Here is a 24,548-nt window from a genome sequence, read left to right as displayed (position 1 = left end):
TTTTTTTTAAGACGGAATCTTGCTCTGTCGCCCAGACAGGAGTGCAGTGGTGCTATCTCAGCATGCTGCAACCTCTACCTCCCGGGTTCAAGTGATTCTCCTGCCTCAGCCTCCTGAGTAGCTGGGATCACAGGTGTGCACCACCACGCCCAGCTAATTTTTTTTTTTATTTTTAGTAGAGAAAGCGTTTCACCATATTGGTCATGCTGGTCTCAAACTCCTGATCTCAAGTGATCCGCCCTCCTCGGCCTCCCAGAATGCTGGGATTACAGGCATGAGCCACTGTGCCCTGCCTTCATCCTGCACTTTTAACTGAATAATCCTAAGTATAAAAGTTCAAGGCCCATACAAAAAAAAAAAAAAAAAGATATCAGTCAAACTTTACTACTTTTAGTACTGTTAGTATTTTTAAGACTTTATTGAAATAAGAGAATTTACATCTTTTTTTTTTGAGATGGAGTCTCGCTCTGTGGCCCAGGCTGGAATGCAGTGGCACCATCTTGGCTCAGTGCAAGCTCTGTCTTCCGGGTTCACGCCATTCTCCTGCCTCAGCCTCCCTAGTAGCTGGGACTACAGGCACCTGCCACCACGCCCGGCTAATTTTTTTTTTGTATTTTTAGTAGAGACGGGGTTTCACCGTGTTAGCCAGGATGGTCTTGATCTCCTGATCTCGTGATCCACCCTCCTCGGCCTCCCAAAGTGCTGGGATTACAGGCGTGAGCCACCACGCCCGGCCTACATCTTTTAACTTTTAAAAATATGTCTGTGGACAATTAGTAATAATAACCTTTCATTTTACTAAACAATAATAAACTTTAAAAAACAGTATTAAACTTAAGTTCATCAGCTGACACTTTCACATGTACATATTACATATTTGATGTTACTAATAACTGGAATCTTTTTCAAGTTTTCAAGTATTTTCAGAATCAAAGAATTATTAAATTGTCTAATGTTGTGTCATCATATTCTATTTACTTGAAAAGTAGTAATTAAGGTTTGATACATAAGATGACTCGCAAAGAACCAATACTTTTAATTAATTGACAGTAATCAGCTCCCTGTTAAGAAGTTATGGTAAAGTGTTTACCATAGGGAAGAAAAGCCTACTAACATTTAAATATCTTAACTTGCTATCAAGGTTCTTATCATTTCAAATATCCTGGTTTTCCAGCTTAAATATGTAAATGAAACTTAGGAATTAAAATCTAGTTTATTCATTGTGAAATCAAACAAAATCCTTTGGTAAAAACAACAAAATTCTTTAAGGATAAATATACATTGAAAAGTTTCATCTAAAGTATTTATTCAATGTTAATTGTATACTTAAATAGGGTGAATTTTGTATGTAAAATGTGCTTCAAATTAAGTGCTTTAAAGCTGTTTTAAAAGTAGCAAGTAGTAAGAGGTAATATACACGTCAATTCTTTCTAATTTAAAATTTAAATCAGCAAGCCATAATTTTATATCAATCAGAGAAAGCTTACAAAATACGTATCTTACCTGTAAACAGTCTCTATGAAACCAAGCGTTCTTACAACAAGGACTTCGTAATATGTTATAACTTGGAATAGGCTCAATAAATTCCAAGCAAATGGTGCATGGTAAGGACTCTCTATAATTATTAGATGTAATTATTTGAACAGGTCGATGGTCCCAACAAAATGACCTAAAAATGTAAATTATTTTTAAAAAATCTCATGAACTGCAAAGCAAAACTTGGAAAACACTGTAATTCACATATATAAAATGAAATTCATTTGTGTCTGTCTCATAATTCACCTACAACAGACCGCAGCCTTGGCACTAAAAATTAAGTCTCACAATCTATGACCAAGGAAAGAGCTGGACCTTCGAAATCTGAACTTTTCTGGTAGTGAGACTTACTTAGACAGAATTTCAGAAACTAATTATTATGTTGAGAATCCTATGTAATATTGTCAGCAATGCAGTATTATACATTATTGTACTCAACAAATGGGTTATACTGTTGTGCTCAAAATCGTATAAAATTAAGAGAGGCAGGAACTTAAGCCTAAAAAATAGTTTAGTCATATAACACATAAAATGCAATTAATAACCTATTCCCAATTCACTTTATTTCCATTTGTATTTTCTAAACTGTAGTTTTCTTACATGGTAACAATCCATTAAATAGGTCAAAAACACAACTACTAAAAGAAATAGAATACTTATGATACCAAAAGTCAAAATTCATAAAACCTTGATGTTTAAAGTTGTACTCAGGAAGCAAATATTTTCAGGGGTATCCTAGGGCATAATATTTATTTTGTGGACTCAATCAAATTTACATGCCTTTGATTTACTCAGTGAGAAATGCATACAGCCCTGTGAAGAATAAGTCGACAATATTTCTAAAGAGTGACACAGAAATCTAGAATTATGTAAAGGTGGAGATTTTCACTGAATTATGGATAAATTAACAATTTCAGGTTATATCCAAAAGCTGAAAATTGAAGATAAAAACTAATCATTAGGTCCATCCTAGACATGGTAATTCTCAAAACTTGGCACATAGAAATTACCCCATAAGGGTGGGCGGGAGGGTAATATATATAATGTTATATCTAAACTCTGATGCTCAAAACAGAAAATTTATAGTAGTATTATATCATTGGGATATGTATTTTCCACTATTCTTTAACATTGAACTTTCATATTTAGCAGTTAAATAACTCACGCAAAATTGCCAGTAAACTGGAAAATACATTCTCTCTGAAGTCCACATGGGAAATGATAACTTCGTTTACATCGGGGTGCAACACATCCAATTGAAGCACCATTTTTCTTGCAAACACAGCATTTCTAGAAGAGTATGTGAAAATAGGGGTCACAACATAAAAAATCTGAGTATTATAATGTGATCAAGACATAAATAAATACTCCTGGTGGGGAATCTGAAAATTATTTCATCATGTAACAGCTGTGATAAGGGTATATTAAATAAATTTCCTGAAAAAACTGTTCTACCCAGAAACAATTTAAAGACACCAAAGATTCACTCTTATAACAATTTCGATAAAGAAAACATCTCTAGCCTAACATGTGGATAAGACAGAGAAGCCCCTTTTCCTTCCTACTAAAATATTTTAAACTGAAGGGTTTGTAAACATAAAAGCTATATACATAAACACCTCATTGAAATCTCAAGAGAAAGCACATAAATTAGGCAATACTCACCAAGAAGAATAGGAAAATACTATAAATCAATTTGTAAAAAAATGGCTAAGATCACTCTATTCTGACCAAATAAAAAATTGTTAAGACACCTACAGTAGATTTAGAGTGGTCTCCAAAAAGTTATGCTCAGGTCCTGACTCCCAGTACCTGTGAATGTGAACTTACTTGGAAATACGGTCTTTGCAGATGTAATTAAGTTAAGGATCTTGAGATGAGATCATCCTGGATTTAGGGTAGTCCTTAAATCAAATAACTGATGTCTTTACAGGAGAAAGGAGAGGGAGATTTAAGACACAGGCATATACAGAGAAAGGCCTGTGAAGATAGAAACAGATTGGAGTTATGCTGCCACAAGCCAAGGTACTCCAAAGGTTGCCAGCAGCCATGTGAAGCTAGGGGAGAAGCATGGAATCAATTCTCCCTCAGTGCCTCTAGAAGGAACCCTTTTGACACTTTGATTTACAATTCTGGCCTCCAGAATGGTGAGAGAATAAATTTGTTTTAAGCAGCCAATTTGCTGTGGCAGCCCTAGGAAATGAATATACTACCAGTGCCGCTAACTGAAATATAACAGTGGTACATAAATAGAAAAATTATTAAATGAATCAATCATTAGCAAAATACACAACAGTACCTAAAACACCTTGGAACCCTTAAGATGGCAATTAAAATGGTCACTGATTCAGGGATTACAGAGTTACTGCTGACCCCTTTGAGCACCACCTAGGTCACTGGAGAATACTTGCCAACCTGAAACTCTCCCAGTGAACTGACAACAAGGAATTCTAGTTTGAGTTCACAAATGAGACTCTTCTTTTCAAGGGTTCACAATATACTTGGAGAGGATTCAGATGTTTTAAGAAAATAAGTACAGGTTGAATATCCCTAATCCAAAAATCTAAAATCCAAAATGTTTCAAAATCAGAAACTTTTTGAGTGCCAACATGATGCTCAAAGGAAATGCTCATTGGAACATTTTGGGTTTTGGATTTTCAGATTAGAGGTGCTCAACTGGTAAGCAAATATTCCTAAATCTGAAAAAAATTTCAAATCTAAAATTTCAATCTAAAATTCTGGTTCCAAGCATTTTGGATAAGGGATATTCAATCTGTAGTTCCAAACCATAAGGGGACCTTTAGAGACCACCTTTTACCACAAGCTCACTATCACCAGGAAGTTTAGGAATTATGATACTAATATCTCACATTTAATATCTCACGTAGTCCTTAGATTCATGCTCACCTTTCTCCCAAGGTTTTTCCTTGTGCCCTAGAACCTCTCTTTTTATCATTAACTCTCCTACCTTCTTGATATCTTCAAAAATAATTGCCTCCACTTCTTTGCCTCAACTAAAATAATAAATGTTTCTATGTGCTTCCCTTGTAGACCTTCTTGAATAAAGCTGCTTATTTTTCCATCGTCCTTAATTTCCAGACTTGACATGGGGTGGGACATGGACAGGGGCAGGAAAGGGGACAAAGAGAACATTATTTTAGTTCTCTGTCGAATATTATAGGCCACTACTTGATTTTCACACTTTGAAAAATTTGGACCTTTGAGCCTAATGACATTTACCCTTCTGTTATCTGCTAACTTCCTAGTCACTCCTCCACCTCAAGACTTTGGCATCTGTCAAAACAAAGTCTAAACAACTTCAGCATTTATGGGATAATCTTTCTTTGACTTCTTCAACTATAATGTGTCAGTGTCCTTCATTTCCCCTCCAGTGTAATGATGAATCCCTTCATCACCCAAAATGCTCCCCCATGAAAATCATTAATGCCAGTATCACATTCTCTAAACAGAACTCCCTGTACTTCAAATCTTCTCATTCTTTCTCATTATTTTTACTTAGATGTTTCCCTGCATACAGCATAGTGGCTGTTACACAGAAGATGCACGAATGATAACTGAATGAGCAAGGAGTTAAAGTTTAGAATGCCTATCCTAGAGAATAGAAAGGGGCACTGAATATAATCACACAATGTTAGAGAAGGGTCAGGAGATATGGAGATCATGAATTGCCAGTCTGGAAAGCTGTGTAACTTCTAACACAACCCAACATTCCTATCTCAGAAACTGAGGTATAAGAATAAAAAAGTAAATGGTTGGGTTGACGCAGGATCGAAGGTTTAAAGAACAGCAAAGTAGAGTTATGATCATAATTCTGATGGTCAGAGAAGATTGACCATCAGATCATAATTCTGATGGTCAATTCTGATGGACATGTTGGAATAAGAAAAGGAAGTGAAGTCAGTATTGTCACATGTATTATACAGGGTCAATTAAGCTTTCTTCAATGGGCAAAAATATAAACTGTCCTCCTAAAACTTACCATATTTAAAGGACAAAAATATGCATTGAAACCTATAATCAAAGTCATAAATTTCTAGTACAGAAACCAATAGAAAAGACTTCCCAAGTATTGACAATATTTATGACATTACTTATTAGTAAAATAATTTACTTACCAGTTTAGAAGCTCTATTCACTTCCTTCCTGATATCTTCTATTAGAAAACCATAAACTCCTTCTTCTTCTTTGCCTCTCTGCCAAATTCCACTTGACATCAACTATGAATATATTCTCAATTAGAAAATAAACTCTAAGAAACTAGTTGGGCATTAAAAAAATATATATCCATACTGTTCAGTCTAATAAAACATAGACATAAAATGGCTCAAATTTCAAGTAGTTATCTATAGTAGTTATTTTTCATGGTCAAAGTAAGAGGCTACTTACGTTGTTTGATTTAGAAGGCACTATATGTTATCAGTTTGTATATCCTAATTAGTTTCTGAAAGTATTCCAGGAAGTAACAGAAAAAGAAAGAAAAAGAAAAGAAGATAGGAAAGAAGGCAGTGAGTGGTTAGGTGGGTTAGAGGAAGAAAAAAAGAAAGAAAGAACACCTACAATTAAGCTTAACAAAAAGGAGTGGTGAATACAGATGGTGACAATTCAGATTAATTCAGTGACATTTCAGGCTAACTCTAAATCTAGCTGAATTCTGAATCATTAAGGCATTATTTACAAGAAAACCTATTGAACCCTAGTTAACATAAATGTTTGATTTAAAAAAAAATTTCCTTAACCCCCAATGTGACAGTAATAAATGTTTGAGTTTTTAAAAATTTGACTTAAGCTTCATTGTTTATACATGTTAAGAAAGCCTGAATTAGAAAAAGTGTAGAATGTGAATAAGAAATCCTGGCTTGCAAGCCAGGCTCTGCTGAAACTTCTGGAACCCTAGACAAGTATTAATGTCTCAAACCTTAAACATGAAAATAAGAACACTGGAGTAGACTATATCTAAGTCTCTTTCCGCTCCAGCATTCTATTACCATTTGTAACATCACTATACTTTTCTGTTCATAATGAAATAGAATATTAAAAGGGTTAAGTCTGGGGTCAGTACTGTTTTTTTTAAAGTATTATACTCATTGAATAAGACAGAACATAAGGGAAATTTTGATCTGATCAACTTAAATGTATTACATAATTCGAAAACACTACGTAGAGCAAATTTGTGATTAGAATTTTAACCAGTATATCATAAAGAAAAACAAGTGATAACAACTGATATACACTAAGAATTTGTTATGAAAACATAACCTGCAGACAGATAAAACGGCTCTCCTAATTCTACTGCATAAAAAGTAAAATAATATAATCTTCCTTTCCTGACTGAAAAAAAAGTAAAATAAACTTACAAAAATGAAAAGATTTTCTTTTTACTGCAAAACATAATAGACTCTAACTTATAAACATATTTGGAATGACAACTTCATGTTCTCTTATAAATAAGCTCCCAGGCCAGTCTACTACTCTATTTAACATATGAGGTACTGAGGCACAAGACTGTAGTCTTAGAGGACCAAGGAATACTTTAGGTGGTTTCTCAAAGAAGCACTGAAATAATTTTAACATGGATGGTGGTAGATTTGAAAATATGTCCACAATTTGTTGATACTTCAAGAAGTGGGGCTTAATTCCTCTTGAGTGTGGGTTACTAGACTTAATGATTTGTTTCCAATAGAATAAAGCAAAAGTGACATTAGTGTGTGGCTGTGATGACTAGGTCATATGGTTCCATCTTGATTTCTCTCTCTCTGTCTCTCTCTCTCATCACTTGCTTTGGGAGAAGCCAGGTGCCAAGCCACGAGTAGCCTTATTTACTAAGAGGCCCAGGAGGTAAGGAGCTGAGGTTTCCTGACTCTAGCTAGGAGAAATTGAGGCCAAAAGCTACATGAAAGAGCCATCAGAGGTGAATGGATCCTGCAACCTAGTAAAGTCTTCAGCTGTAATCTGACTGACGTCTCAACGATAATCTCATGAGACTCTGAGCCTGAACTATCCAGCTCAGCTAAATTCCTGACCCCCAGATACTGTGTGAGATGACAAATGTTTTATGTGCTAAATTTCAGAATAATTTTTTAAGCAGCAGATAACTATATAGTATCAAGAAACACTGTATGTACTAATGCAAGCCTGGCATGCTAAGGTAGTAATGTGCCACTAATATCTTAAGGCACGAATTCAGTGAGGTAAGAAATTGGTGGAGGGGAGGGGGAACAAAGGGAGACTAATTCTGAGTATGAAATCACTCGTTTGCTTTCTTCTGAGTGATACATAAAGTAACTGGTTTCCTTTTCCAAAAATATTTATTACCTTTAGCCAAAACGTTTCTTTTCAGGTTCTGTGTGAAATAAAATACTTTTATTCTGCTCCCTGAACCCTCAAACAAGTCTTTTCTCAGATTATCGCTAGCAACAAATGAAATAAGAAAGTGGTAAAAGAAATACCTCCTTTATAGACCTAATCATTTTTTCCTTTTTTCACTTAGGCCTTAAACAGAAAGAAAGAAAAACAAACAAGTAATAATGATAGGTCTTTATATGTACCAAGTAACTTCAGAATCTTAGAATTCAATATCAAAAAAAAAAAAAGTATATTTTTAGAGATAGACAAAATGAGATCTGGAGAAGTTAAATGACTTAACCAATTCTCAGAAATCAGTGTCAGAATCTTACTATCTTCTTTAGAACACCAAATTTCTAGAATTTAATTATAAATTATACTCACCAAACAGTAGTAATGTACAGTGAGATTCCATTTCTCCTTAGTTTTCTTTTCTCCATATTTATTAGGACAGTCATCATTTTTTCGACAGAAAACACAAGCTAACAGTGAAAAAGTAAATAGATATAAAAATATACTTAAATCTTTCAAAAAAAAAACCTATGGAATTGGTGCTTCTCTCAATTTCTGTGTTAAATTCTTTCTGAGAGAGCAAATCATATAATATTGATATCAGTAACTTAAAATTTCCAATACCTACTTCTGAAACATTAATGTAACTTTATGTTCTTCACCAGTCTTTAATGATGAATTTCAGTGTATAGTTAAAATGGCAATTTATGAAGTAACATCACTGAAAATGACAGACTGGGGAACTACAAAACTCTGATTAAACTGCCAAAAACTGTTAGAATTAACTTTTTAGAAGCTCTACAATCTAAATAAAAACTTACAAAAATTAGGAGAATGCTTAATGAAGAAACAAACTACTAACTTTGATGAGAACATTTTAACTTACCTACCACCCACCTACCATTCCCCACTGCCCACCTGGGCAGTGGTCTTGGGGTGGCCCATGTTCCTGGTGCAGATTACTGGTCCAAGAGGGGGTAAAATGGACCTTGTTCTTAAAAAAAAGTGATTGTTTTGACCTGTATGATGGCTCCCTGAGGGATGAACTCAGATGCTTGCCTTTCTTTCACCTGCCTCAGAACTTTCTCAGGGCTGGAGCCTCTGCTGTTTGTCAAAAAACATTTGAAACAAATATACTAGCTGTAGCAGCCTAAGACAAGGGATAACAGATAGGGAAAGCAGCAGATAGACTGAAAGGCATAGGAAAGAAGAAACTGGGAAAAGAGGGTACACGAGGGAATAAAAATTTGGAAAACCTTCTGCATAATACTGGAGAATCTAGAAGTCCATGTGCATGCCCAGAGATGTACACATGCTCAGAAATGACCCAAGAAATCCTAAGCTCTCACCTCTGGCTGATCTTTAGGCTTATGCAAGCCTATGTTAAAAAAGAAAAGCCCAAATCAATAACCTACTTTTACAATTTAAAGAACTAGAAAAAAGAAGAAACTAAACCCAAAGCTAGCAGAAGAAACAAAAAAATAAATATTAGAGTAGATATAATCAAAATAGAGGATGGAAAAATAGAGGGAGTAAAAAAAAAAGTTGGTTCTTTTTAAAGATCAACAAAACTGATAAACCTTTAACTAGACTAACCAAAAAAAAAGGGGAGAAGATTAAAAGCTTGCAACAAAACTACAGTAAGCAAAACAGTGTGGTAGTGACATAAGGATAAACATATATATCAATGAAAAAGAAGAGTCCAGAAATAAATATATACATCTATGGTCAAATGATTTTCAACAAGAGTGCCAAGACCATTCAATGGTGAAAGAATAGTCTCTTCAACAAATAGTGCTGGGACAATTAGCTCCTTACATGCAAAAGAACACAGATGAACCCCTACCTCACACCATATATACAAATTAATTCAAAACCAGTCAAGGATCTAACAATAAAATTCTTAGCAGAAAGAATAAGGGTAAATCTATGTGACTTTGGATTTGGCAATGGTTTCTCAGAGTTCATATGATACTAAAAGCACAGGTAACAAAAGAAAAAAATGATAATTGGACCTCATTAAAATGTAAAACTTTTGTGACTCAAAGGACACTATTGTCTGGGTACAGTGGCTTATGCCTGTAAACCTAGCACTTTGGGAGGCCCAGGCGGACAGATCACAAGGTCAGGAGTTCGAGACCAGCCTGGCAAACACAGTGAAACCCCATCTCTACTAAAAAAAAATACAAAAATTAGCTGGGAATGGTGGTGTGTGCCTGTAATCCCAGCTACTTGGGAGGCTGGGGCAGAAGAATTGCTTGAACCTGGGAGGTGGAGGTTGCAGTGGTGAGCCAAGATTGTGTGACTGCACTCCAGCCTGGGTGACAGAGCAACACTCCGTCTCAAAAAAAAAAAAAAAAAAAGGACACTATCAAGAGAGTGAAAGCTATCAAGAGAGTGAAAGACACTCTATACATCTAAGGGTCTAGTAGCCAGAATGCATTAAAAAAACTCTGATAACTCAACAACAAAATCACCAACAATCCAATTTAAAAACAGGCAATAGATTTGAATAGACATTTCTCCAAAGAAGATATACAAAGAGCCATTAAACACATTAAAAGATGCTTAATATCACTGGTCAGCAGTCAACAGAGAAATGTAAATAATAACCACAATGAGATACCACTTCACACTCACGAGGATAGCTATAATCAAAATGTCTGACAATAACAAGTATTGACAAAGGGCTGGAAAAATCAAAACCATCACACACTGCTGGTAGAAATATAAAATGATGTAGAGCTTTGGGAAATAGTCCAGCAGTTCTTCAAAATTTAAACAGAGTTACCATATGACACAGTAATTCTATTCCTGGATATACATACCAAAGAACTGAAAACAGATGTTCACACAAGTACTTGTAAACTAATGTTCATAGCAGCACTGTTCACAATAGCTAAGTAGAAACAAGCCAAATGTCCATCAAAGGATGGATAAATGGATAAACAAAATATGGTATGCCCATATGATGGAATATTATTCAGCAATAAAAAGGATGAAAGTAGTAATACATGCTACAGCATGAATAAACCTAGAAATATTATGCTAAGTGAAAGAAGTCAAACACACACAAAAGGTCACAATATTACTCAATTTACTTATGGATTACTTTATCCAACATAAGTAAATCCACAGGGATATACAAAAAGCAGACTAGTGGTTACCAGGGGCTGGGGACACGGAAAATGAGGGGTGACTACTTAATAGGTACAGGGTTTCCTTTGAGGGCGATTAAAATGTTTTAGAACTAGATAGTGGTGATGGTTTCACAACATTGTAAATGTACTAAATGCCACCAAATTGTATATATCAAAATAGTTAAAGTGTGAATTTTATGCCTATTTTATCCACCCCTTCCAACACACACAAAAATACAACTTGTAGAGTCAGAGAGATCTGAGTTAAGACTCAACTAATGCTTTTTTAGAAAACTGTATATACTTACAATGTTTAGCACGATGTTTTGATATATGTACATATTGTGGAACAGCTAAATGGAGCTAATTATATCATATGCAGTACTTCACATATTTACCACTTGTGGTGAGAATACTTAAAATTTACTCTTACTAATTTTCAAGTATACAATACATTGTTATCAACTATAGTCACCATGTTGTATAATAGATCTCTTGAACTGATTCCACCAGTCTATTATAAAATTTTGTACCCCTTCACCAACATCTCCCAATCCTCCCAACCCCTGGTAACCAGCACTATACTGTTTCTATGAGTTTTGACTTTTTTATATTCCACACATAAGTGAGATTACGCAGTATTGTCTTTCCATGACTAGCTTATTTCACCAGTGCTTTATGACTCCGTTTCCTCATCATAAAAATGAGGATAATAGTACCTACCTCAAACTATGCCTTAGTGAGGACTAAGTAAGACAGTGTATATTAAAATAACAGGATATGACATATAGATAGAACTGAATGTTAGTATAATAACTAATCTTTTCTGTTATATGTTTATTTATACAGAAAATTTTATTAAGATGCTAATGAACAAGTTGAAAATCACTAGCTGAAAAGACAGGATCCCTAAGAAGTAGATCCCTACAAGATGAAGGGTGCTTGCATCTCTAAATGATTGCATACACAGAAACTCCCTAACTGCTCCATCTTCCTTAAACCATGCACACTGGACTGTAACCTGACCAAGCAATAAACTTCTCTTGTTTTAAACCAGTAAGATGTCAGGTTTTACCAGTTATGGAAACTAGTATTATTTACCTTGAATAATACATGTAATCAAGAATAGACGTCACATGTTAAAAGGTATTATATTTGTTAATAGGCTGCTCACCAAATAGATTCTAGAACTGAAAAGATACAGGATGAGCTCGTATTTAATACAGTGAAATAGCCTACCTACTCTGCCCTCCCTCACTCCAGTTTAAAGGGATAAGTCATAACTCAAAGTCTCTCTCCTAACCCTTTAAAAGATTTCAGCTCCTCTTCCTTCCCTTCCATACAAGGGAGCTGTTCACATTAACTCCAGCAAATTGCCATTTGTTCATATTGGACATCCTACACCAGTAAGCTCCACCTTAACTCCATCCCCAATACCTACACTTTTACCCGCAAGTGTGCATAAAGCTCAAGAGAAAGAGGATTATGTAGAATTAGCTGAGTCTACAAAAGAGGAGTCCTTGTGAACTGGCTGAAACTATAGAAGAGGGGAAATTCTTGCCATGAACCCTGGATGGAGGTACATCTGCTGTATGCTGTGGACCTGTGGTTTTCCATTTGTTCCTCTCTCCCCGTCTCCCTCTACCCAGTATGGAGGGGGCCCTGAATGCAGAACAGACTAGGTTTCAGGCATGCATTTTTATAAGTAGATTATTTTTATATTCATTTGTACCGTTCCTGCTTTTAATGTTTAAAATTTGGTAAAATTGTTCTGATTTCATTATATTTATTCTTAAGATTGGCGTCTAGTGTAGTAAATGATACTGGTTTCTATTACAATAATGAAGTAAAGTTTCTACCTTAAATACATTCATGTAAATAAAGAAACAGTCCATCTTAGGAAAAAGTATCAATAGTAGGTGTGTATTTGCATTTGGCAAATGCACAGAGGTAGTCCATGAAGTACTAAAAGTTTCAGAACTATTAGCATAGCTGACAGAAGGCTGGAGGTAGAAGCAGGGAAAGAAAGTAGAAGAGGTTTAGGAGCATAAATTTCCTTATCCAACATAATGTGGTGTCAAAAGATACTTTAAAAGTAATGATCAAGATACAGAGTTGTAAGAATAATATTTTAATTTTGGAGGGAATTTAAAAGGATCTAAAATACAGCGGATGAGGGAGAAGCGGCAGAAGAGTGTAATCATTTAAATTCCTCATCTTTCATTGTAGCAAGTCAACAGATACTGTTTATAATAAATGAAGAAAACAACAATTAAAAGCAAAGGTCAAAACAGACCGCATCTATTTGGGAAGATTGTTGTGAGCACGTAGAGGTAAGTTTTCCTTTTCTTTTCTTTAGCTTTTCTTCTTTTTTTTGAGACAGGGTCTCGCTCTGTCACTTAGGCTGAAGTATAGTGGTGCGATCTCTGCTCATTGCAACTTCTGCCTCCCGGGTTCAAGAGATTCTCCTGCCTCAGCCTAGCGAGTAGCTGGGATTACAGGCATGCGCCTCCTGGCTAATTTTTGTATTTTTAGCAGAGATGAGGTTTTGTCATGTTGGACAAGCTGGTCTTGAACTCCTGACCTCAAGTGATTTGCCCGCTTCGGCCTCCTAAAGTGCTGGAATTGCAGGCATGAGCCACTGCACCTGGCCAGTTTTCCTTTTCATGTTAAACTTCTACACACTGTTTAAATTGTTCTCATCTGCATTTTTTCCTTTAAATAACTGTTTTATTGAGATACGAACCATATCTTATATACATAAAATAAACATAAAATTTGGCAAATAAATTGCCTTCTGATAGGTTTCTGTTGAAATAAATATATGCAATATTATACTTTAGTACGTGGACATACAAACTAAGCATGTACCAGGGAATTCACTCCTCTCCAGTCCTAATGTTTAAGTAACATATTTAAAAGACTCATTGTAATAAAATTATTTTAAATACAGTTACTTACCAAGGTTCTGTGAGTCACCAGGTTTACTTTCATTCATTTTACTAGGAAAAATAACATTAATACAGTCATCTTAATTGTAAAAGTCTCAAATTAACAACTTTTATTAAATGTAGTCAATGCATAATGACAAATAAGTCATCTAATACTCTAGTACTTAAATTTTCTTACCTTTAATACATCTAAGACCAGTAGTTCTCAACGGGGGTGTTAAGAGTTGGGGAACATTTTTAAAATTGTAGGGAATGTTTTTTAGCTGTCAAAACAATTAAGATGACCACTGGTATTTAGTGGAAAGAGGCCAGGATTATAGGACATCTTGCAATGCACCAAACAGTCCTACACAACAAACAATAGTCTAGACTTTCAAATTTCCATCTGGACATTCAAGTAGGTTAAAAAATCTACTTGTAATTAACCTAGAACCTAAGCCCATTTTACATATTAACGAATTATATTTGCAGAACTACAACTCCTATGTCAATCAAGGAAATTTCTATTTAATTTTTCTTCAAAGCTTTACCCAGAATTGTTCATCATTTAGGAAAAAAGAAAAATCACATCATCAATAGCCATGCCATTCGTATTTGTGCAGCCTATAAAACAATGCTTTGGCTGGGCATGGTGGCTCACACCTGTAATCTCAGCACTTTGGGAGGCTGAGGCAGGTGGATCACCTGAGGTCAGGAGTTCGAGACCAGCCTGGCTAACATGGTGAAACCCTGTTTCTACTAAAAATACAAAAAGTTAGCAGGGCGTGGTGGTGCATGCCTGTAATCCCAGCTACTCGGGAGGCTGAGGCAGGAGAATTGCTTGAACTCAGGAAGTGGAGGTTGCAGTGAGCCAAGATCGCACCACTGCACTCTAGCTTGGGCAACAACAGCGAAACTCCATCTCAAAAACAACAACAAAAAAAACCAAAAACAATCCTTTATTAGTCTATACCGTATTTGTGGCTGTTGCATTTGCCGGGATTCTATACAGGGCTGCAGGCACCTGACTGTCTCATTACCTCTTCTAGTACAGTAGTGCTCAACCATTTACATACTGAAAGACATTGGTCTGTCCCTATCTCCTCACTCTCCACTAGTTAAACAAATAAAAATACTTACAATCATTACTGAAATGTAACTTTTTTCTACATCAAAGAAAAGACCGACATCTTAATAACATTAAAGTTTCACTTCACCAAGGGTATATGAACAGCCTACTAGAAATGTTAATGAGATTTAAGTATAATGTATGTGCAATCTCTTGGTATTTAAGTGGAAAAGAATAAAACATAATAATGCCACTAGGTAAATATAATCTCATTTACAGTTGCAAAAACCAGTTCTCAGAAAGATTAAACAGCTGTCCAAGGTCAAGGAGTTAGTTAGTGGGAATACACTAACCCATAACTGAATGACTGCAGGCTACACCATGGCACTTCACATGAAAATAATGAAAGAGAACAAAAAATAATACAGAATATTATATATCAAAGAGTGAAAACCACAAATAAAAACTGCTATCAGATTTCATCAAATCTAAGACACCACAAAATGTAGGACACAGATTATTTTATGAAGACTGATTAACCAAATTAAACTTATACAATGCTTCCTTACAATTAGAAGTTATATTTCATACTGACTGTAAAAAGTGTTCTGGATTTAAACATAGTTTTGCTCATATACATTTCTGTGCTTTCCTAAAAAGTCATAGTCCAAATCTCTTAAATGGCTTTGACTCTAAGCTTTCAATATTTTGTTTATTCCTTACAAAATAATATTCTATGCCATCAAGATTGGTATTCTTAAAAGAATGTATAAAACAACTAAGAGCCCAGTTTTAAGGGGGCTTTAGAGTTAAGTAGGTCTAGAGTACTATTTTTCCTAGCTCCTCCCCACAACTATTAATGTAGGGTTAAAGGAGCACTCCTTTATTGTCTCTTGGATTTTTTTTCTTTTTCTTTCTTTCTTTTAGAGGCACTAGTAAATCTCTATAGGTATATGATGGCGCTTTTGATGTTTATACATTCTCAAACAATAACTATAGAACTGCCTTAAGTGAACAAATTGATTGAGGATCACAACCTACAGAACATCATTTTAAACATGCTGATACATCTAAGACCAGTTCTCAATAAAACTCAGAAACAGATCCATATTTTTCCAGTCATTTTCAACAAAGACACCAAAGCAATTCAATGAGGGAAAATAAAATCTTTTAAACAAATGGTACTAGAAAAACTGAATATCCATATGGAAAGAGGCATGTGTGTAGAAGGGTTGAGTCCATCTTAAAATTGATAAAATATAATAGGAAGATAAAATGCCTCCTCTTAAAGGACTTCTCTACAGTTCAACCTCTGGTGATGAATTCAACATATCATAAATCCATCCATACACATGAATTTATTGCAGCAAATTCCATAAACACATGATAAATAGTACTTTCCTTAAACATAAGAAGTGTAATTTATAAAGGATGTTTTAGTCATTCGACAACACAGATTTACATCTACACTGTCATCCAACCTAGACACCACAAAATGTAGTGCATTTAAATTTTACCTAAATGCTATCCTTCTCCAAAATCCTGTATGAAATCTACTGTAACTCCATTTGGTAAGAAGCCCTGTGGTTCCTCTTGTTTGCACTCTCTCTCACTGGAGTGGGTCAATAAACTTAATTTTATCAGACTACTGGTTTATTCCTGGTGGTGTTAGGCTGACTGGGCTAGGATGAGACAAAGAATAACACAAATGGCACAAAACGAACAATTAGTGAATCTAGATAAAGGATATATAGGAGTTCCTTATGCCATTCTTACAACTTTTCTCTAAGCTTGAAATTATAAAAATATCAAGTTGCCTAAAAGTTGAATATTCTAAAGGCATTACATAATTCATACTTTTGATCAGTTCACATTAGCCTTCTTTCTAATCCCTAGCATGTGGAGTATAACTTTTGTTTCTAAGTCCTGAATGAGGATCACTTTATTTCAAACAAGTCTCCAAAACAAAACCTTAGCAAAAAAAATAAGTACTAGTCACATATTTTAGAGTTGAATTTTATAATTTGTTTTAGATGTTTTCCTTCAAGAATATGAATTTTAAGACTTCCCAAGTAGAATTAAAAAAAAAATCTAAGTGTATATTTCAATAACAGTCTAAGTCTTAATAACAGACTGGACTTTAGAAACAAAATAAAACCATTCCCTTCCCTGGAAAATTAACAATTTAATTAATACCTTCTGTCAAAAGGTATTCTGAGTGTCCTCCACTGCTTACCTCTACTTGATCAGTCAGTGATACACTTTCATACTTCTTCCTTCAAAAGGTAAAGCCTGCCCCTCTCCTTGATTGTAGATGTGCTTAGTGCTTGCTAACTTGCTTCAACAAAAAAGACTGTGGCAGAAATGACAATGTCATAAAAGGCATTGTGACTTCCTCCTCACTATCATGGATCACATGCTATGGAGGAAGCCAGCTGCCATGTCATAAAAATTTTCAACATACACCATGGAGACACCCAGTTGGTAAGGGATGGAGGCCATTCTACCTTCTGTTACGTGAATAAGCCATGTTAGAAGTGAATCCTCCAGCCCCAATCAAGCCTTCATACGACTGCAATTTGGCTAACAGCCTGAGAGCAACTTCATACAAGACCCTAAGCCAGAACCACACAGCTAAGCAGCTCCCAAATCCCTGATCAACAAAAACTATCAGTAATTAAATGTTTATTGTTTAAAACCAGCAAGTTCTGGAGTTACCTGTTACATGACAACAGATAACTAACACAAAAAAAGTAAGTCAAATTCCTTCTCATTCCAGCTAATGGCTAACATTTGAATAAATAAACAGATCCTAACCTAACCACCCAATATTTTCTTTTTTTTTTTTTTTTTTTGAGACAGAGTCTTGCTCTGTTAGGCTGGACTGCAGTGTCACGATCTCGGCTCACTGCAACCTCTGCCTCCTGGGTTCAAGTGATTCTCCTGCCTCAGCCTCCCGAGTAGCTGGGACTACAGGCGTGCACCACCACGCCCAGCTAATTTTTGTATTTTTAGTAGAGACGGGGTTTCACCATGTTGGCCAGGATTGTCTCAATCTCTTGACCTCATGATCCGCCTGCCTCTGCCTCCCAAAGTGCTGAGATTACAGGTGTGAGCCACCGTGCCTGGCCCCATCTGACATTTTCTAAAGTGCCTCATCTTACTGAAAAAGGTGACACTGAATATACAGAAAACATGCTGGAATCAGGCACTTGAAAGAGAAATAGATTGATTTTTTTAATCTAGCATTTTTAAGAAATGAACATTCTTGCTATAGAAATGACTTGATTTAAATCACTAATCAGAAAGGTTCAACTTAGTCTATGCATCGCATTATTCGATGTACTCTAAATTCTTTCTCTTTACAACTCAGAAATGTTGTCTTTGGATGTCCTATACATAGCAAAGAATTAATTTCTCTGATTCAGCACTGCATAATAAAACATGATGTTTGTCAGACGCATAGTTTGCAAATATTTTCTCCTATTCTGTAGGTTGCCTGTTTACTCTGTTGGTAGTTTCTTTTGCTGTGCAGAAACCCTTAAGTTTAACTAGATCCCACTTGTCAATTTTGCTTTTGTTGCGATTGGTTTTGGAGTCCTTGTCATGAAATCTTTGCCCATTCTTATGTCCAGGATGATACTGCCTAGGTTGTCTTCAGGGTTTTTATAGTTTTGGGTTTTACATTTAAGTCTTTAATCCATCTTGAGTTGGTTTTTGTGTATGGTGTTAGGAAGCCAGCTTCAATCTTCTGCATATGGCTAGCCAGTTATCCCAGCACCATTTAATAAACAGAGAGTCTTTTCCCTATTGCTTGTTTTTTGTCATCTTTGTCAAAGATCAGATGGTCGTAGATGTGCGGCCTCATTTCTGGGCTCTGTATTCTGTTCCACTGGTCTATGTGCCTGTTTTTGTACCAGTACTATGCTGTTTTGGTTACTGTAGCCTTGTAGTACAGTTTGAAGATGGGTAATGTGATGCCTCCAGCTTTGTTTTTTTTGCTTAGGATTGCCTTGGCTATTTGTGCTCTTTTTTGGTTCCACATGAATTTTAAAATAGCTTTTTCTAGTTTTGTGAAGAATGTTTTTGGTAGTTTGAGAGGAATAGCAGTGAATCTGTAAATTGTTTTGGGCAGTATAGCCATTTTAATGATATTGATTCTTCCTATCCATGAGCATGGGATGTTTTTCCATTTGTTTGTATTTTCTCTGATTTCTTTGAGCAGTGCTTTGTAATTCTCATTGTAGAGATCTTTCACCTCCCTTGTCAGCTGTATTCCTAGGTATTTCATTCTTTTTGTAGCCACTGTGAATGGGATTGCCTTTCTGATTTGGCTCTAGGTTTGGCTGTTTTTGGTGTATAGGAATGCTAGTGAATTTTGTATGTTGATTTTGCATCCTGCAACTTTGCTGAAGTTGTTTATCAGCTGGAGAAGCTTTTGGGACAAGACTAAGGGGTTTTCTAGATACAGAATCATGTAATCTGCAAAGAGATAGTTTGACTTCCTCTCTTCCTATTTGGATGCCCTTTATTTCCTTCTCTTGCCTTACTGCTCTGGCTAGGACTCCCAAAACTATGTTGAAGTGGTGAGAGAGTATCCTTGTCTTGTGTCGGTTTTCAAGAGGAATGCTTCTAGCTTTTGCCCATTCAGTATAATGTTGGCCGTAGGTTTGTCATAGATGGCTCTTATTATTTTGAGGTATGTTCCCTCAATACCTAGTTTATTGAGAGTTTTTAACATGAAGGGCTGTTGAATTTTATCAAAAGCATTTCTAAGGAACTTTAATTTACAAGAAAAAAACAACCCCATTAAAAAGTGGCCAAAGGACATAAGCAGATACTTCTCAAAAGAAGACATATACGTGACCAACAGGCATATGAAAAAAAGCTCAACATCACTAATCATTAGAGAAATGCAAATCAAAACTACAATGAGATACCATCTCACACCAGTCAGAATGGCTATTATCACGAAGTCAAAAAATAACAGATGCGGGTAAGGTTGTGGAGAAAAGGAAACACTTATATCCTGTTGGTGGGAGTGTAAATTAGTTCAACCACTGTGGGAAGCAGTATGGCGATTCTACAAAGAGCAAAAAGCAGAACTACCATTTTACCCAGCAATCTCATTACTGGGTATATAGCCAGAGGACTATAAATCATTCTACCATAAAGACACGTGCACATGAATGTTCACTGCAGCACTATTCACAATAGCAAAGACATGGAATCAGCCTAAATGCCCATCAATGACAGACTGGATAAAGAAAATAGGGTACAAATACACCATAAAATATTGTGTAGCCATAAAAAAGAGTAAGATCACATCTTTTGCAGGAACATGGATGGAGCCGGAGGCTATTATCCTTAGCACAGTAATACAGGAACAAAAAACCAAATACCGCATGTTCTCACTTGTAAGTGGGAGCTAAATGATAAGAACTCATGAACACAAAGAAGGAAACAAGAGAAACTGGGGTCTACCTGATGCAGGAGGGTGGGAGGAGGGAGAGGAACAGAAAAGATAACTATTGGCTATCGGGCTTAATACCTGCGTGATGAAATAATATGTGTAACAAACCCCTGTGACATGTTGTTTACCTATGTAACAAACCTTCACATGTACCCCCAAACCTAAAAAAAAAAAAGTTAAAAAAAAAAAAAAACGGATGAACTGTATTTTATTTACTACAAATGCATGAAGGATCCTGGACTGTATCCTGCACTGGGGAATAAAACTGCTCCAAAGGACATCACCGAGGCAACTGACCAAAACAATATTTAGTTGAAAGTATTGTATTTATGCTAAGTTTCCTGAAATTGGTATCCATATTTAGGTTATTTAGTAGACTATCACTGTTCTTAGGAAATACTGAAGCATTAAGGGGTAGGGGGACCAGATATATGCAACCTACTCTCTAACGGTTCAGAAAAGGGAAATTACATGCAAATGTACAATACTGCAGGATGATAAAGTGAATGTGGAAAATAATAAAGAGTGGTTAATCTAGGTAAGGGCATATGTAGTTCTTTGTACTTTTCTTGCAACTTTCCTGTAACTTTAAAATTATTTCAAAATAAAAAAAGGTTTAAAAATAATTGAATTAAAAGTAATATAAAACATTCCCAAAAAATTCAAGATCAAGACTAACCCAGTGTGATGGTTAATTTTATGTGTTGCCTTTACCAGGCCACAGGACGCCCAGATATCTGGTTAATCTTAGGTCTGGATGTGTCTGTGAGAGTGTTTCTGGAAAAGATCAGTAAACTTTACTCAGTTTACTGGTGAACTGAGTAAAGCAGATGGCCATCCCCAGTGTGGGTAGACATTAGCTAGTCCACTGAGGGCCTGAATAAAACCAGAAGGCAGAAAAAGGTTAAATTTGCTGTCTGACTGCTTGAGGTAGGACATCAATCTTCTGTCCTTGGTGTTCCTGGTTCTCAGGCCTTCAGATTGGGACTGGAACCTATACCATCAGCTGTTTGGCTCCAGACATTCAAACTACACTGCGGGACTTTCCTGGGTCTCCAGTTTGCAGACAGATAATGGGACTGTTCACACTACATAATCATGTGAGTCAATACCTTACAATAAATTAATCAATCCTTCCCTCTCCTTCTCTACACACACACACACACACACACACACACACACACACACACACACACACGTATATCCTGTTGTTTCTGTTTCTCTGGAGAGCTGTGACTAATACACCCATGCTACCTGGGGACAGATAGTTAATACACTTTATGTGCTCCTACAAATGTAGAGACAAAAAGAAATACTCTTAAAGATTTGTTAGTTACTTTGGTTCACAGCAACAGCAAAGATAAAATTAGAAGAAAGACATTCAATGGTAGAGGTTAAAAGCTATTAGAATTTTTTTTCATGAATCAATTATTTACATTCTAGGAAATAATAAACATATCTCAAAAATGTACATAAAAGCCAGGCACAATGTTATGCACCTGTAGTCCCAGCTACTTGAGAAGCTGAAGCAGGAGGATTGCTTGACCCCAGGAATTTGAGTCCACCTTGAGCAACATAGTGAGATCTCCATCAAAAAAAAAAAAAAAAAAAAAAAAGTGCATAAAACATCAATATGATCTTCAATATTTTTTAACCATAAATTATTACAAAAAGTAGCAAGGTATAGTAGAAAGAGTACTAGGGGCATTGAAGGTATGAAGTTTAGACTTTCCTTCATGTTCTATATGTTTCTTCCCGAGACCTCAGCCTCAATTTTATCATCCCTCAAACTAGAAGCTAATTACAGGTTACTGTAAGAATTAGAAATAACACATAAATGCCACGAGAGTACCTGGAAAATTTAGTCAATCATTGGTAGTTCTTCTTTTAATTAAAAAAAAAAAGGATACTATATCTTAACTGGGTTTATCTTAGAAATGTAAGATTAGATATCATCTGAAAAGTAAAGTAATACACCATGTTAATACAATAAAGGGTGAAAAAGTATGACCATCTCAATAGTGCAGAAAGAGCATTTGACAAAATTCAACAACCAATCATGATAAAACTGTAGAACAAACCAGAAACAGACAGGAATCTTCTCAACCTAATAAAGGGCATCTACAAATATGCATTAATTTCCACATTGTACTGTGAGGCAATCTCAACAGATACAAAAGGGCATCTGACAAATGTCAATATGCAATCATAACAAAACTGTAAAGCAAACTGTGGGTAAAATAAATTTTTTCAACCTAGCAAAGGGAATCTACAAATGTTCACCTTAATCTCTGACTCAACAGTGTACTCCAAGGGAAAAGAAGACAAAACTGTGAAGGATGAAGTAAAACTGTTTTCACATACGATCATCTACATAGAAAATCCTACCAACACATTTATAAGAATAAGTGACTTTAACAAGTTCTAATGCAACAAGGAAAATCTGTATAACAACAAGAATTAATCAGAAAATTAGAGAACAATTCTATTTACAATAGGTAAAAACTTAGTCAAAGATGTGGAAAAAGACTACACTCTGAAAAGCTACAAAACACTGCTGAGAGAAATGAAAGACCTAAATAAATGAAGAGATAGACAATGCTCATGGGCGTAATATTGTTAAGATGTCAATTTAACACAATCCCAACCGAAATCCCCAGCAGGTTTTTTTTTTTTTTTAAGAAACTGGCATGCTGATTCTAAAACTTACATAAAAATGCAAAGGCCTTGTAATAGAAAAAACATTTTTAAAAAGAAAAAGGCAGTGGTCTCCAACTATGTGATTTCATGACTTCTTATAGAGCTATGTTAATCAAGACAGATGTATAGCTCAATAGAACATAAGGGAAAAGTCAGATATATAGCTCAATAGAACACAAGGGAAAGGCCAGAAACAGACCCAGACTATTGCTTTTCAACAAAGATACCAAGGTAATTCACTGTATTCAAATGGTAGTCTATTCAATAAATAGTATTGAAATAACTGAATGTTTTGGGTGGAGGGTGGGGGGAAGAACATTGACCTCATATACTAAAACTTAATTCAAATTGGATCACAAGAAAAAAAAAAACTTCTAGAAGAAAACATAGGGAAGAATCTTCATGATCTTGGGGTTTGGGAAAGATTTCTTAGGAAACTGAATCATAAAAAACACTGATGAATTAAACATCAAAATTAAGAACTTTCTAATCAAAAGACATAGTTAAGCAAAGAAAAAGGCGAAACACAGATTGGGAATAAACACTGGCAAAACATATACCTGACAAAGGATTTATATCCACAATGCCTAAAGAATGCTTACAACTCAAATAGAAGACATCACAATAAAATGAACAAAATGGACAAAAGATTTGACCAGACACTTAAAAAAAACACAACATAGCCAATAAGCAAAAGAAAATATGAACATCACTGGTCATAAAGGAAATGCAAATTAAAATAGCAAAAAAAAAAAACAAAACAAAAAAACCCACTACAGCACCCACAAGAATACTTGTCTCACAAAAAATGAACTCAAAATGAATTACAGCTCTAAATACAAAATGTAAAACTATAAAACTTCTAGAAAAAACACACAGGAGAAAATTTCTGTGACCTTATGTTACGTAAGATTTCTTAGATACAATACCAAAAGTACAAGACAAAAAAAGATAAACTGTACTTAAAGTTAGTATCTTCTGCTCATCAAAAGGCACTGTTAAGAGAATAAAACAAGCCTCAGACTGATAAAGTATTTGCAACTCATAATCTGATAAAGGACTTAGTTAGATCCATAATATATTTTCTGAAAAACTCTTCAAACTCAGTAATACAGAACACATCCATGAAAATGGTGTAGCAAGGGGCTCTGCAGGTCTGTACCTCCCTAGAAACACAGAAAAACCTGGCAAAAAACTCACAATCAACAATGTCTCAACAAATAGAGAATATCAACAAAGAAGTAGAAATGATAAAAAGGAAATAGAAATTCTGCAGCTGAAAAGTACAATAACTGAAATAATAAATTTATTACAGAGGTTTAACA

At 35.3% G+C, this 24,548-nt stretch overlaps 1 protein-coding gene across 8 annotated transcripts in view; it reads right to left on the bottom strand.

Moving 5' to 3' along the window:
- The window catches only part of G2E3 (G2/M-phase specific E3 ubiquitin protein ligase), a 60,961-nt gene that overhangs the window by 24,707 nt on the left and 11,706 nt on the right, over positions 1–24,548 (bottom strand). Inside the window, exons 1-6 of one of the 8 annotated variants that reach the window (XM_054529963.2) lie at positions 17,287–17,671; positions 14,013–14,053; positions 8,284–8,381; positions 5,673–5,774; positions 2,702–2,826; positions 1,504–1,669 (exon numbers count right to left, since the gene is read on the bottom strand). In XM_054529963.2, the coding sequence (XP_054385938.1) occupies positions 1,504–1,669; positions 2,702–2,826; positions 5,673–5,774; positions 8,284–8,381; positions 14,013–14,049 (528 nt within the window). In that variant the 5' untranslated portion in view covers positions 14,050–14,053; positions 17,287–17,671. Of the gene's footprint in view, positions 1–1,503; positions 1,670–2,701; positions 2,827–5,672; positions 5,775–8,283; positions 8,382–14,012; positions 14,054–14,180; positions 17,254–17,286; positions 17,672–24,548 lie in introns of those variants that run through there. The other 7 variants (XM_063715805.1, XM_009249001.4, XM_054529966.2 and 4 more) reach the window with 7 other exon arrangements.

Source organism: Pongo abelii, chromosome 15 (assembly GCF_028885655.2).
Source record: "Pongo abelii isolate AG06213 chromosome 15, NHGRI_mPonAbe1-v2.0_pri, whole genome shotgun sequence".
Classification (NCBI taxonomy): Eukaryota; Metazoa; Chordata; class Mammalia; order Primates; family Hominidae; genus Pongo; species Pongo abelii.
Note: the sequence above shows the minus strand (reverse complement) of the source record. Positions and strands in the feature narration are given on the sequence as shown.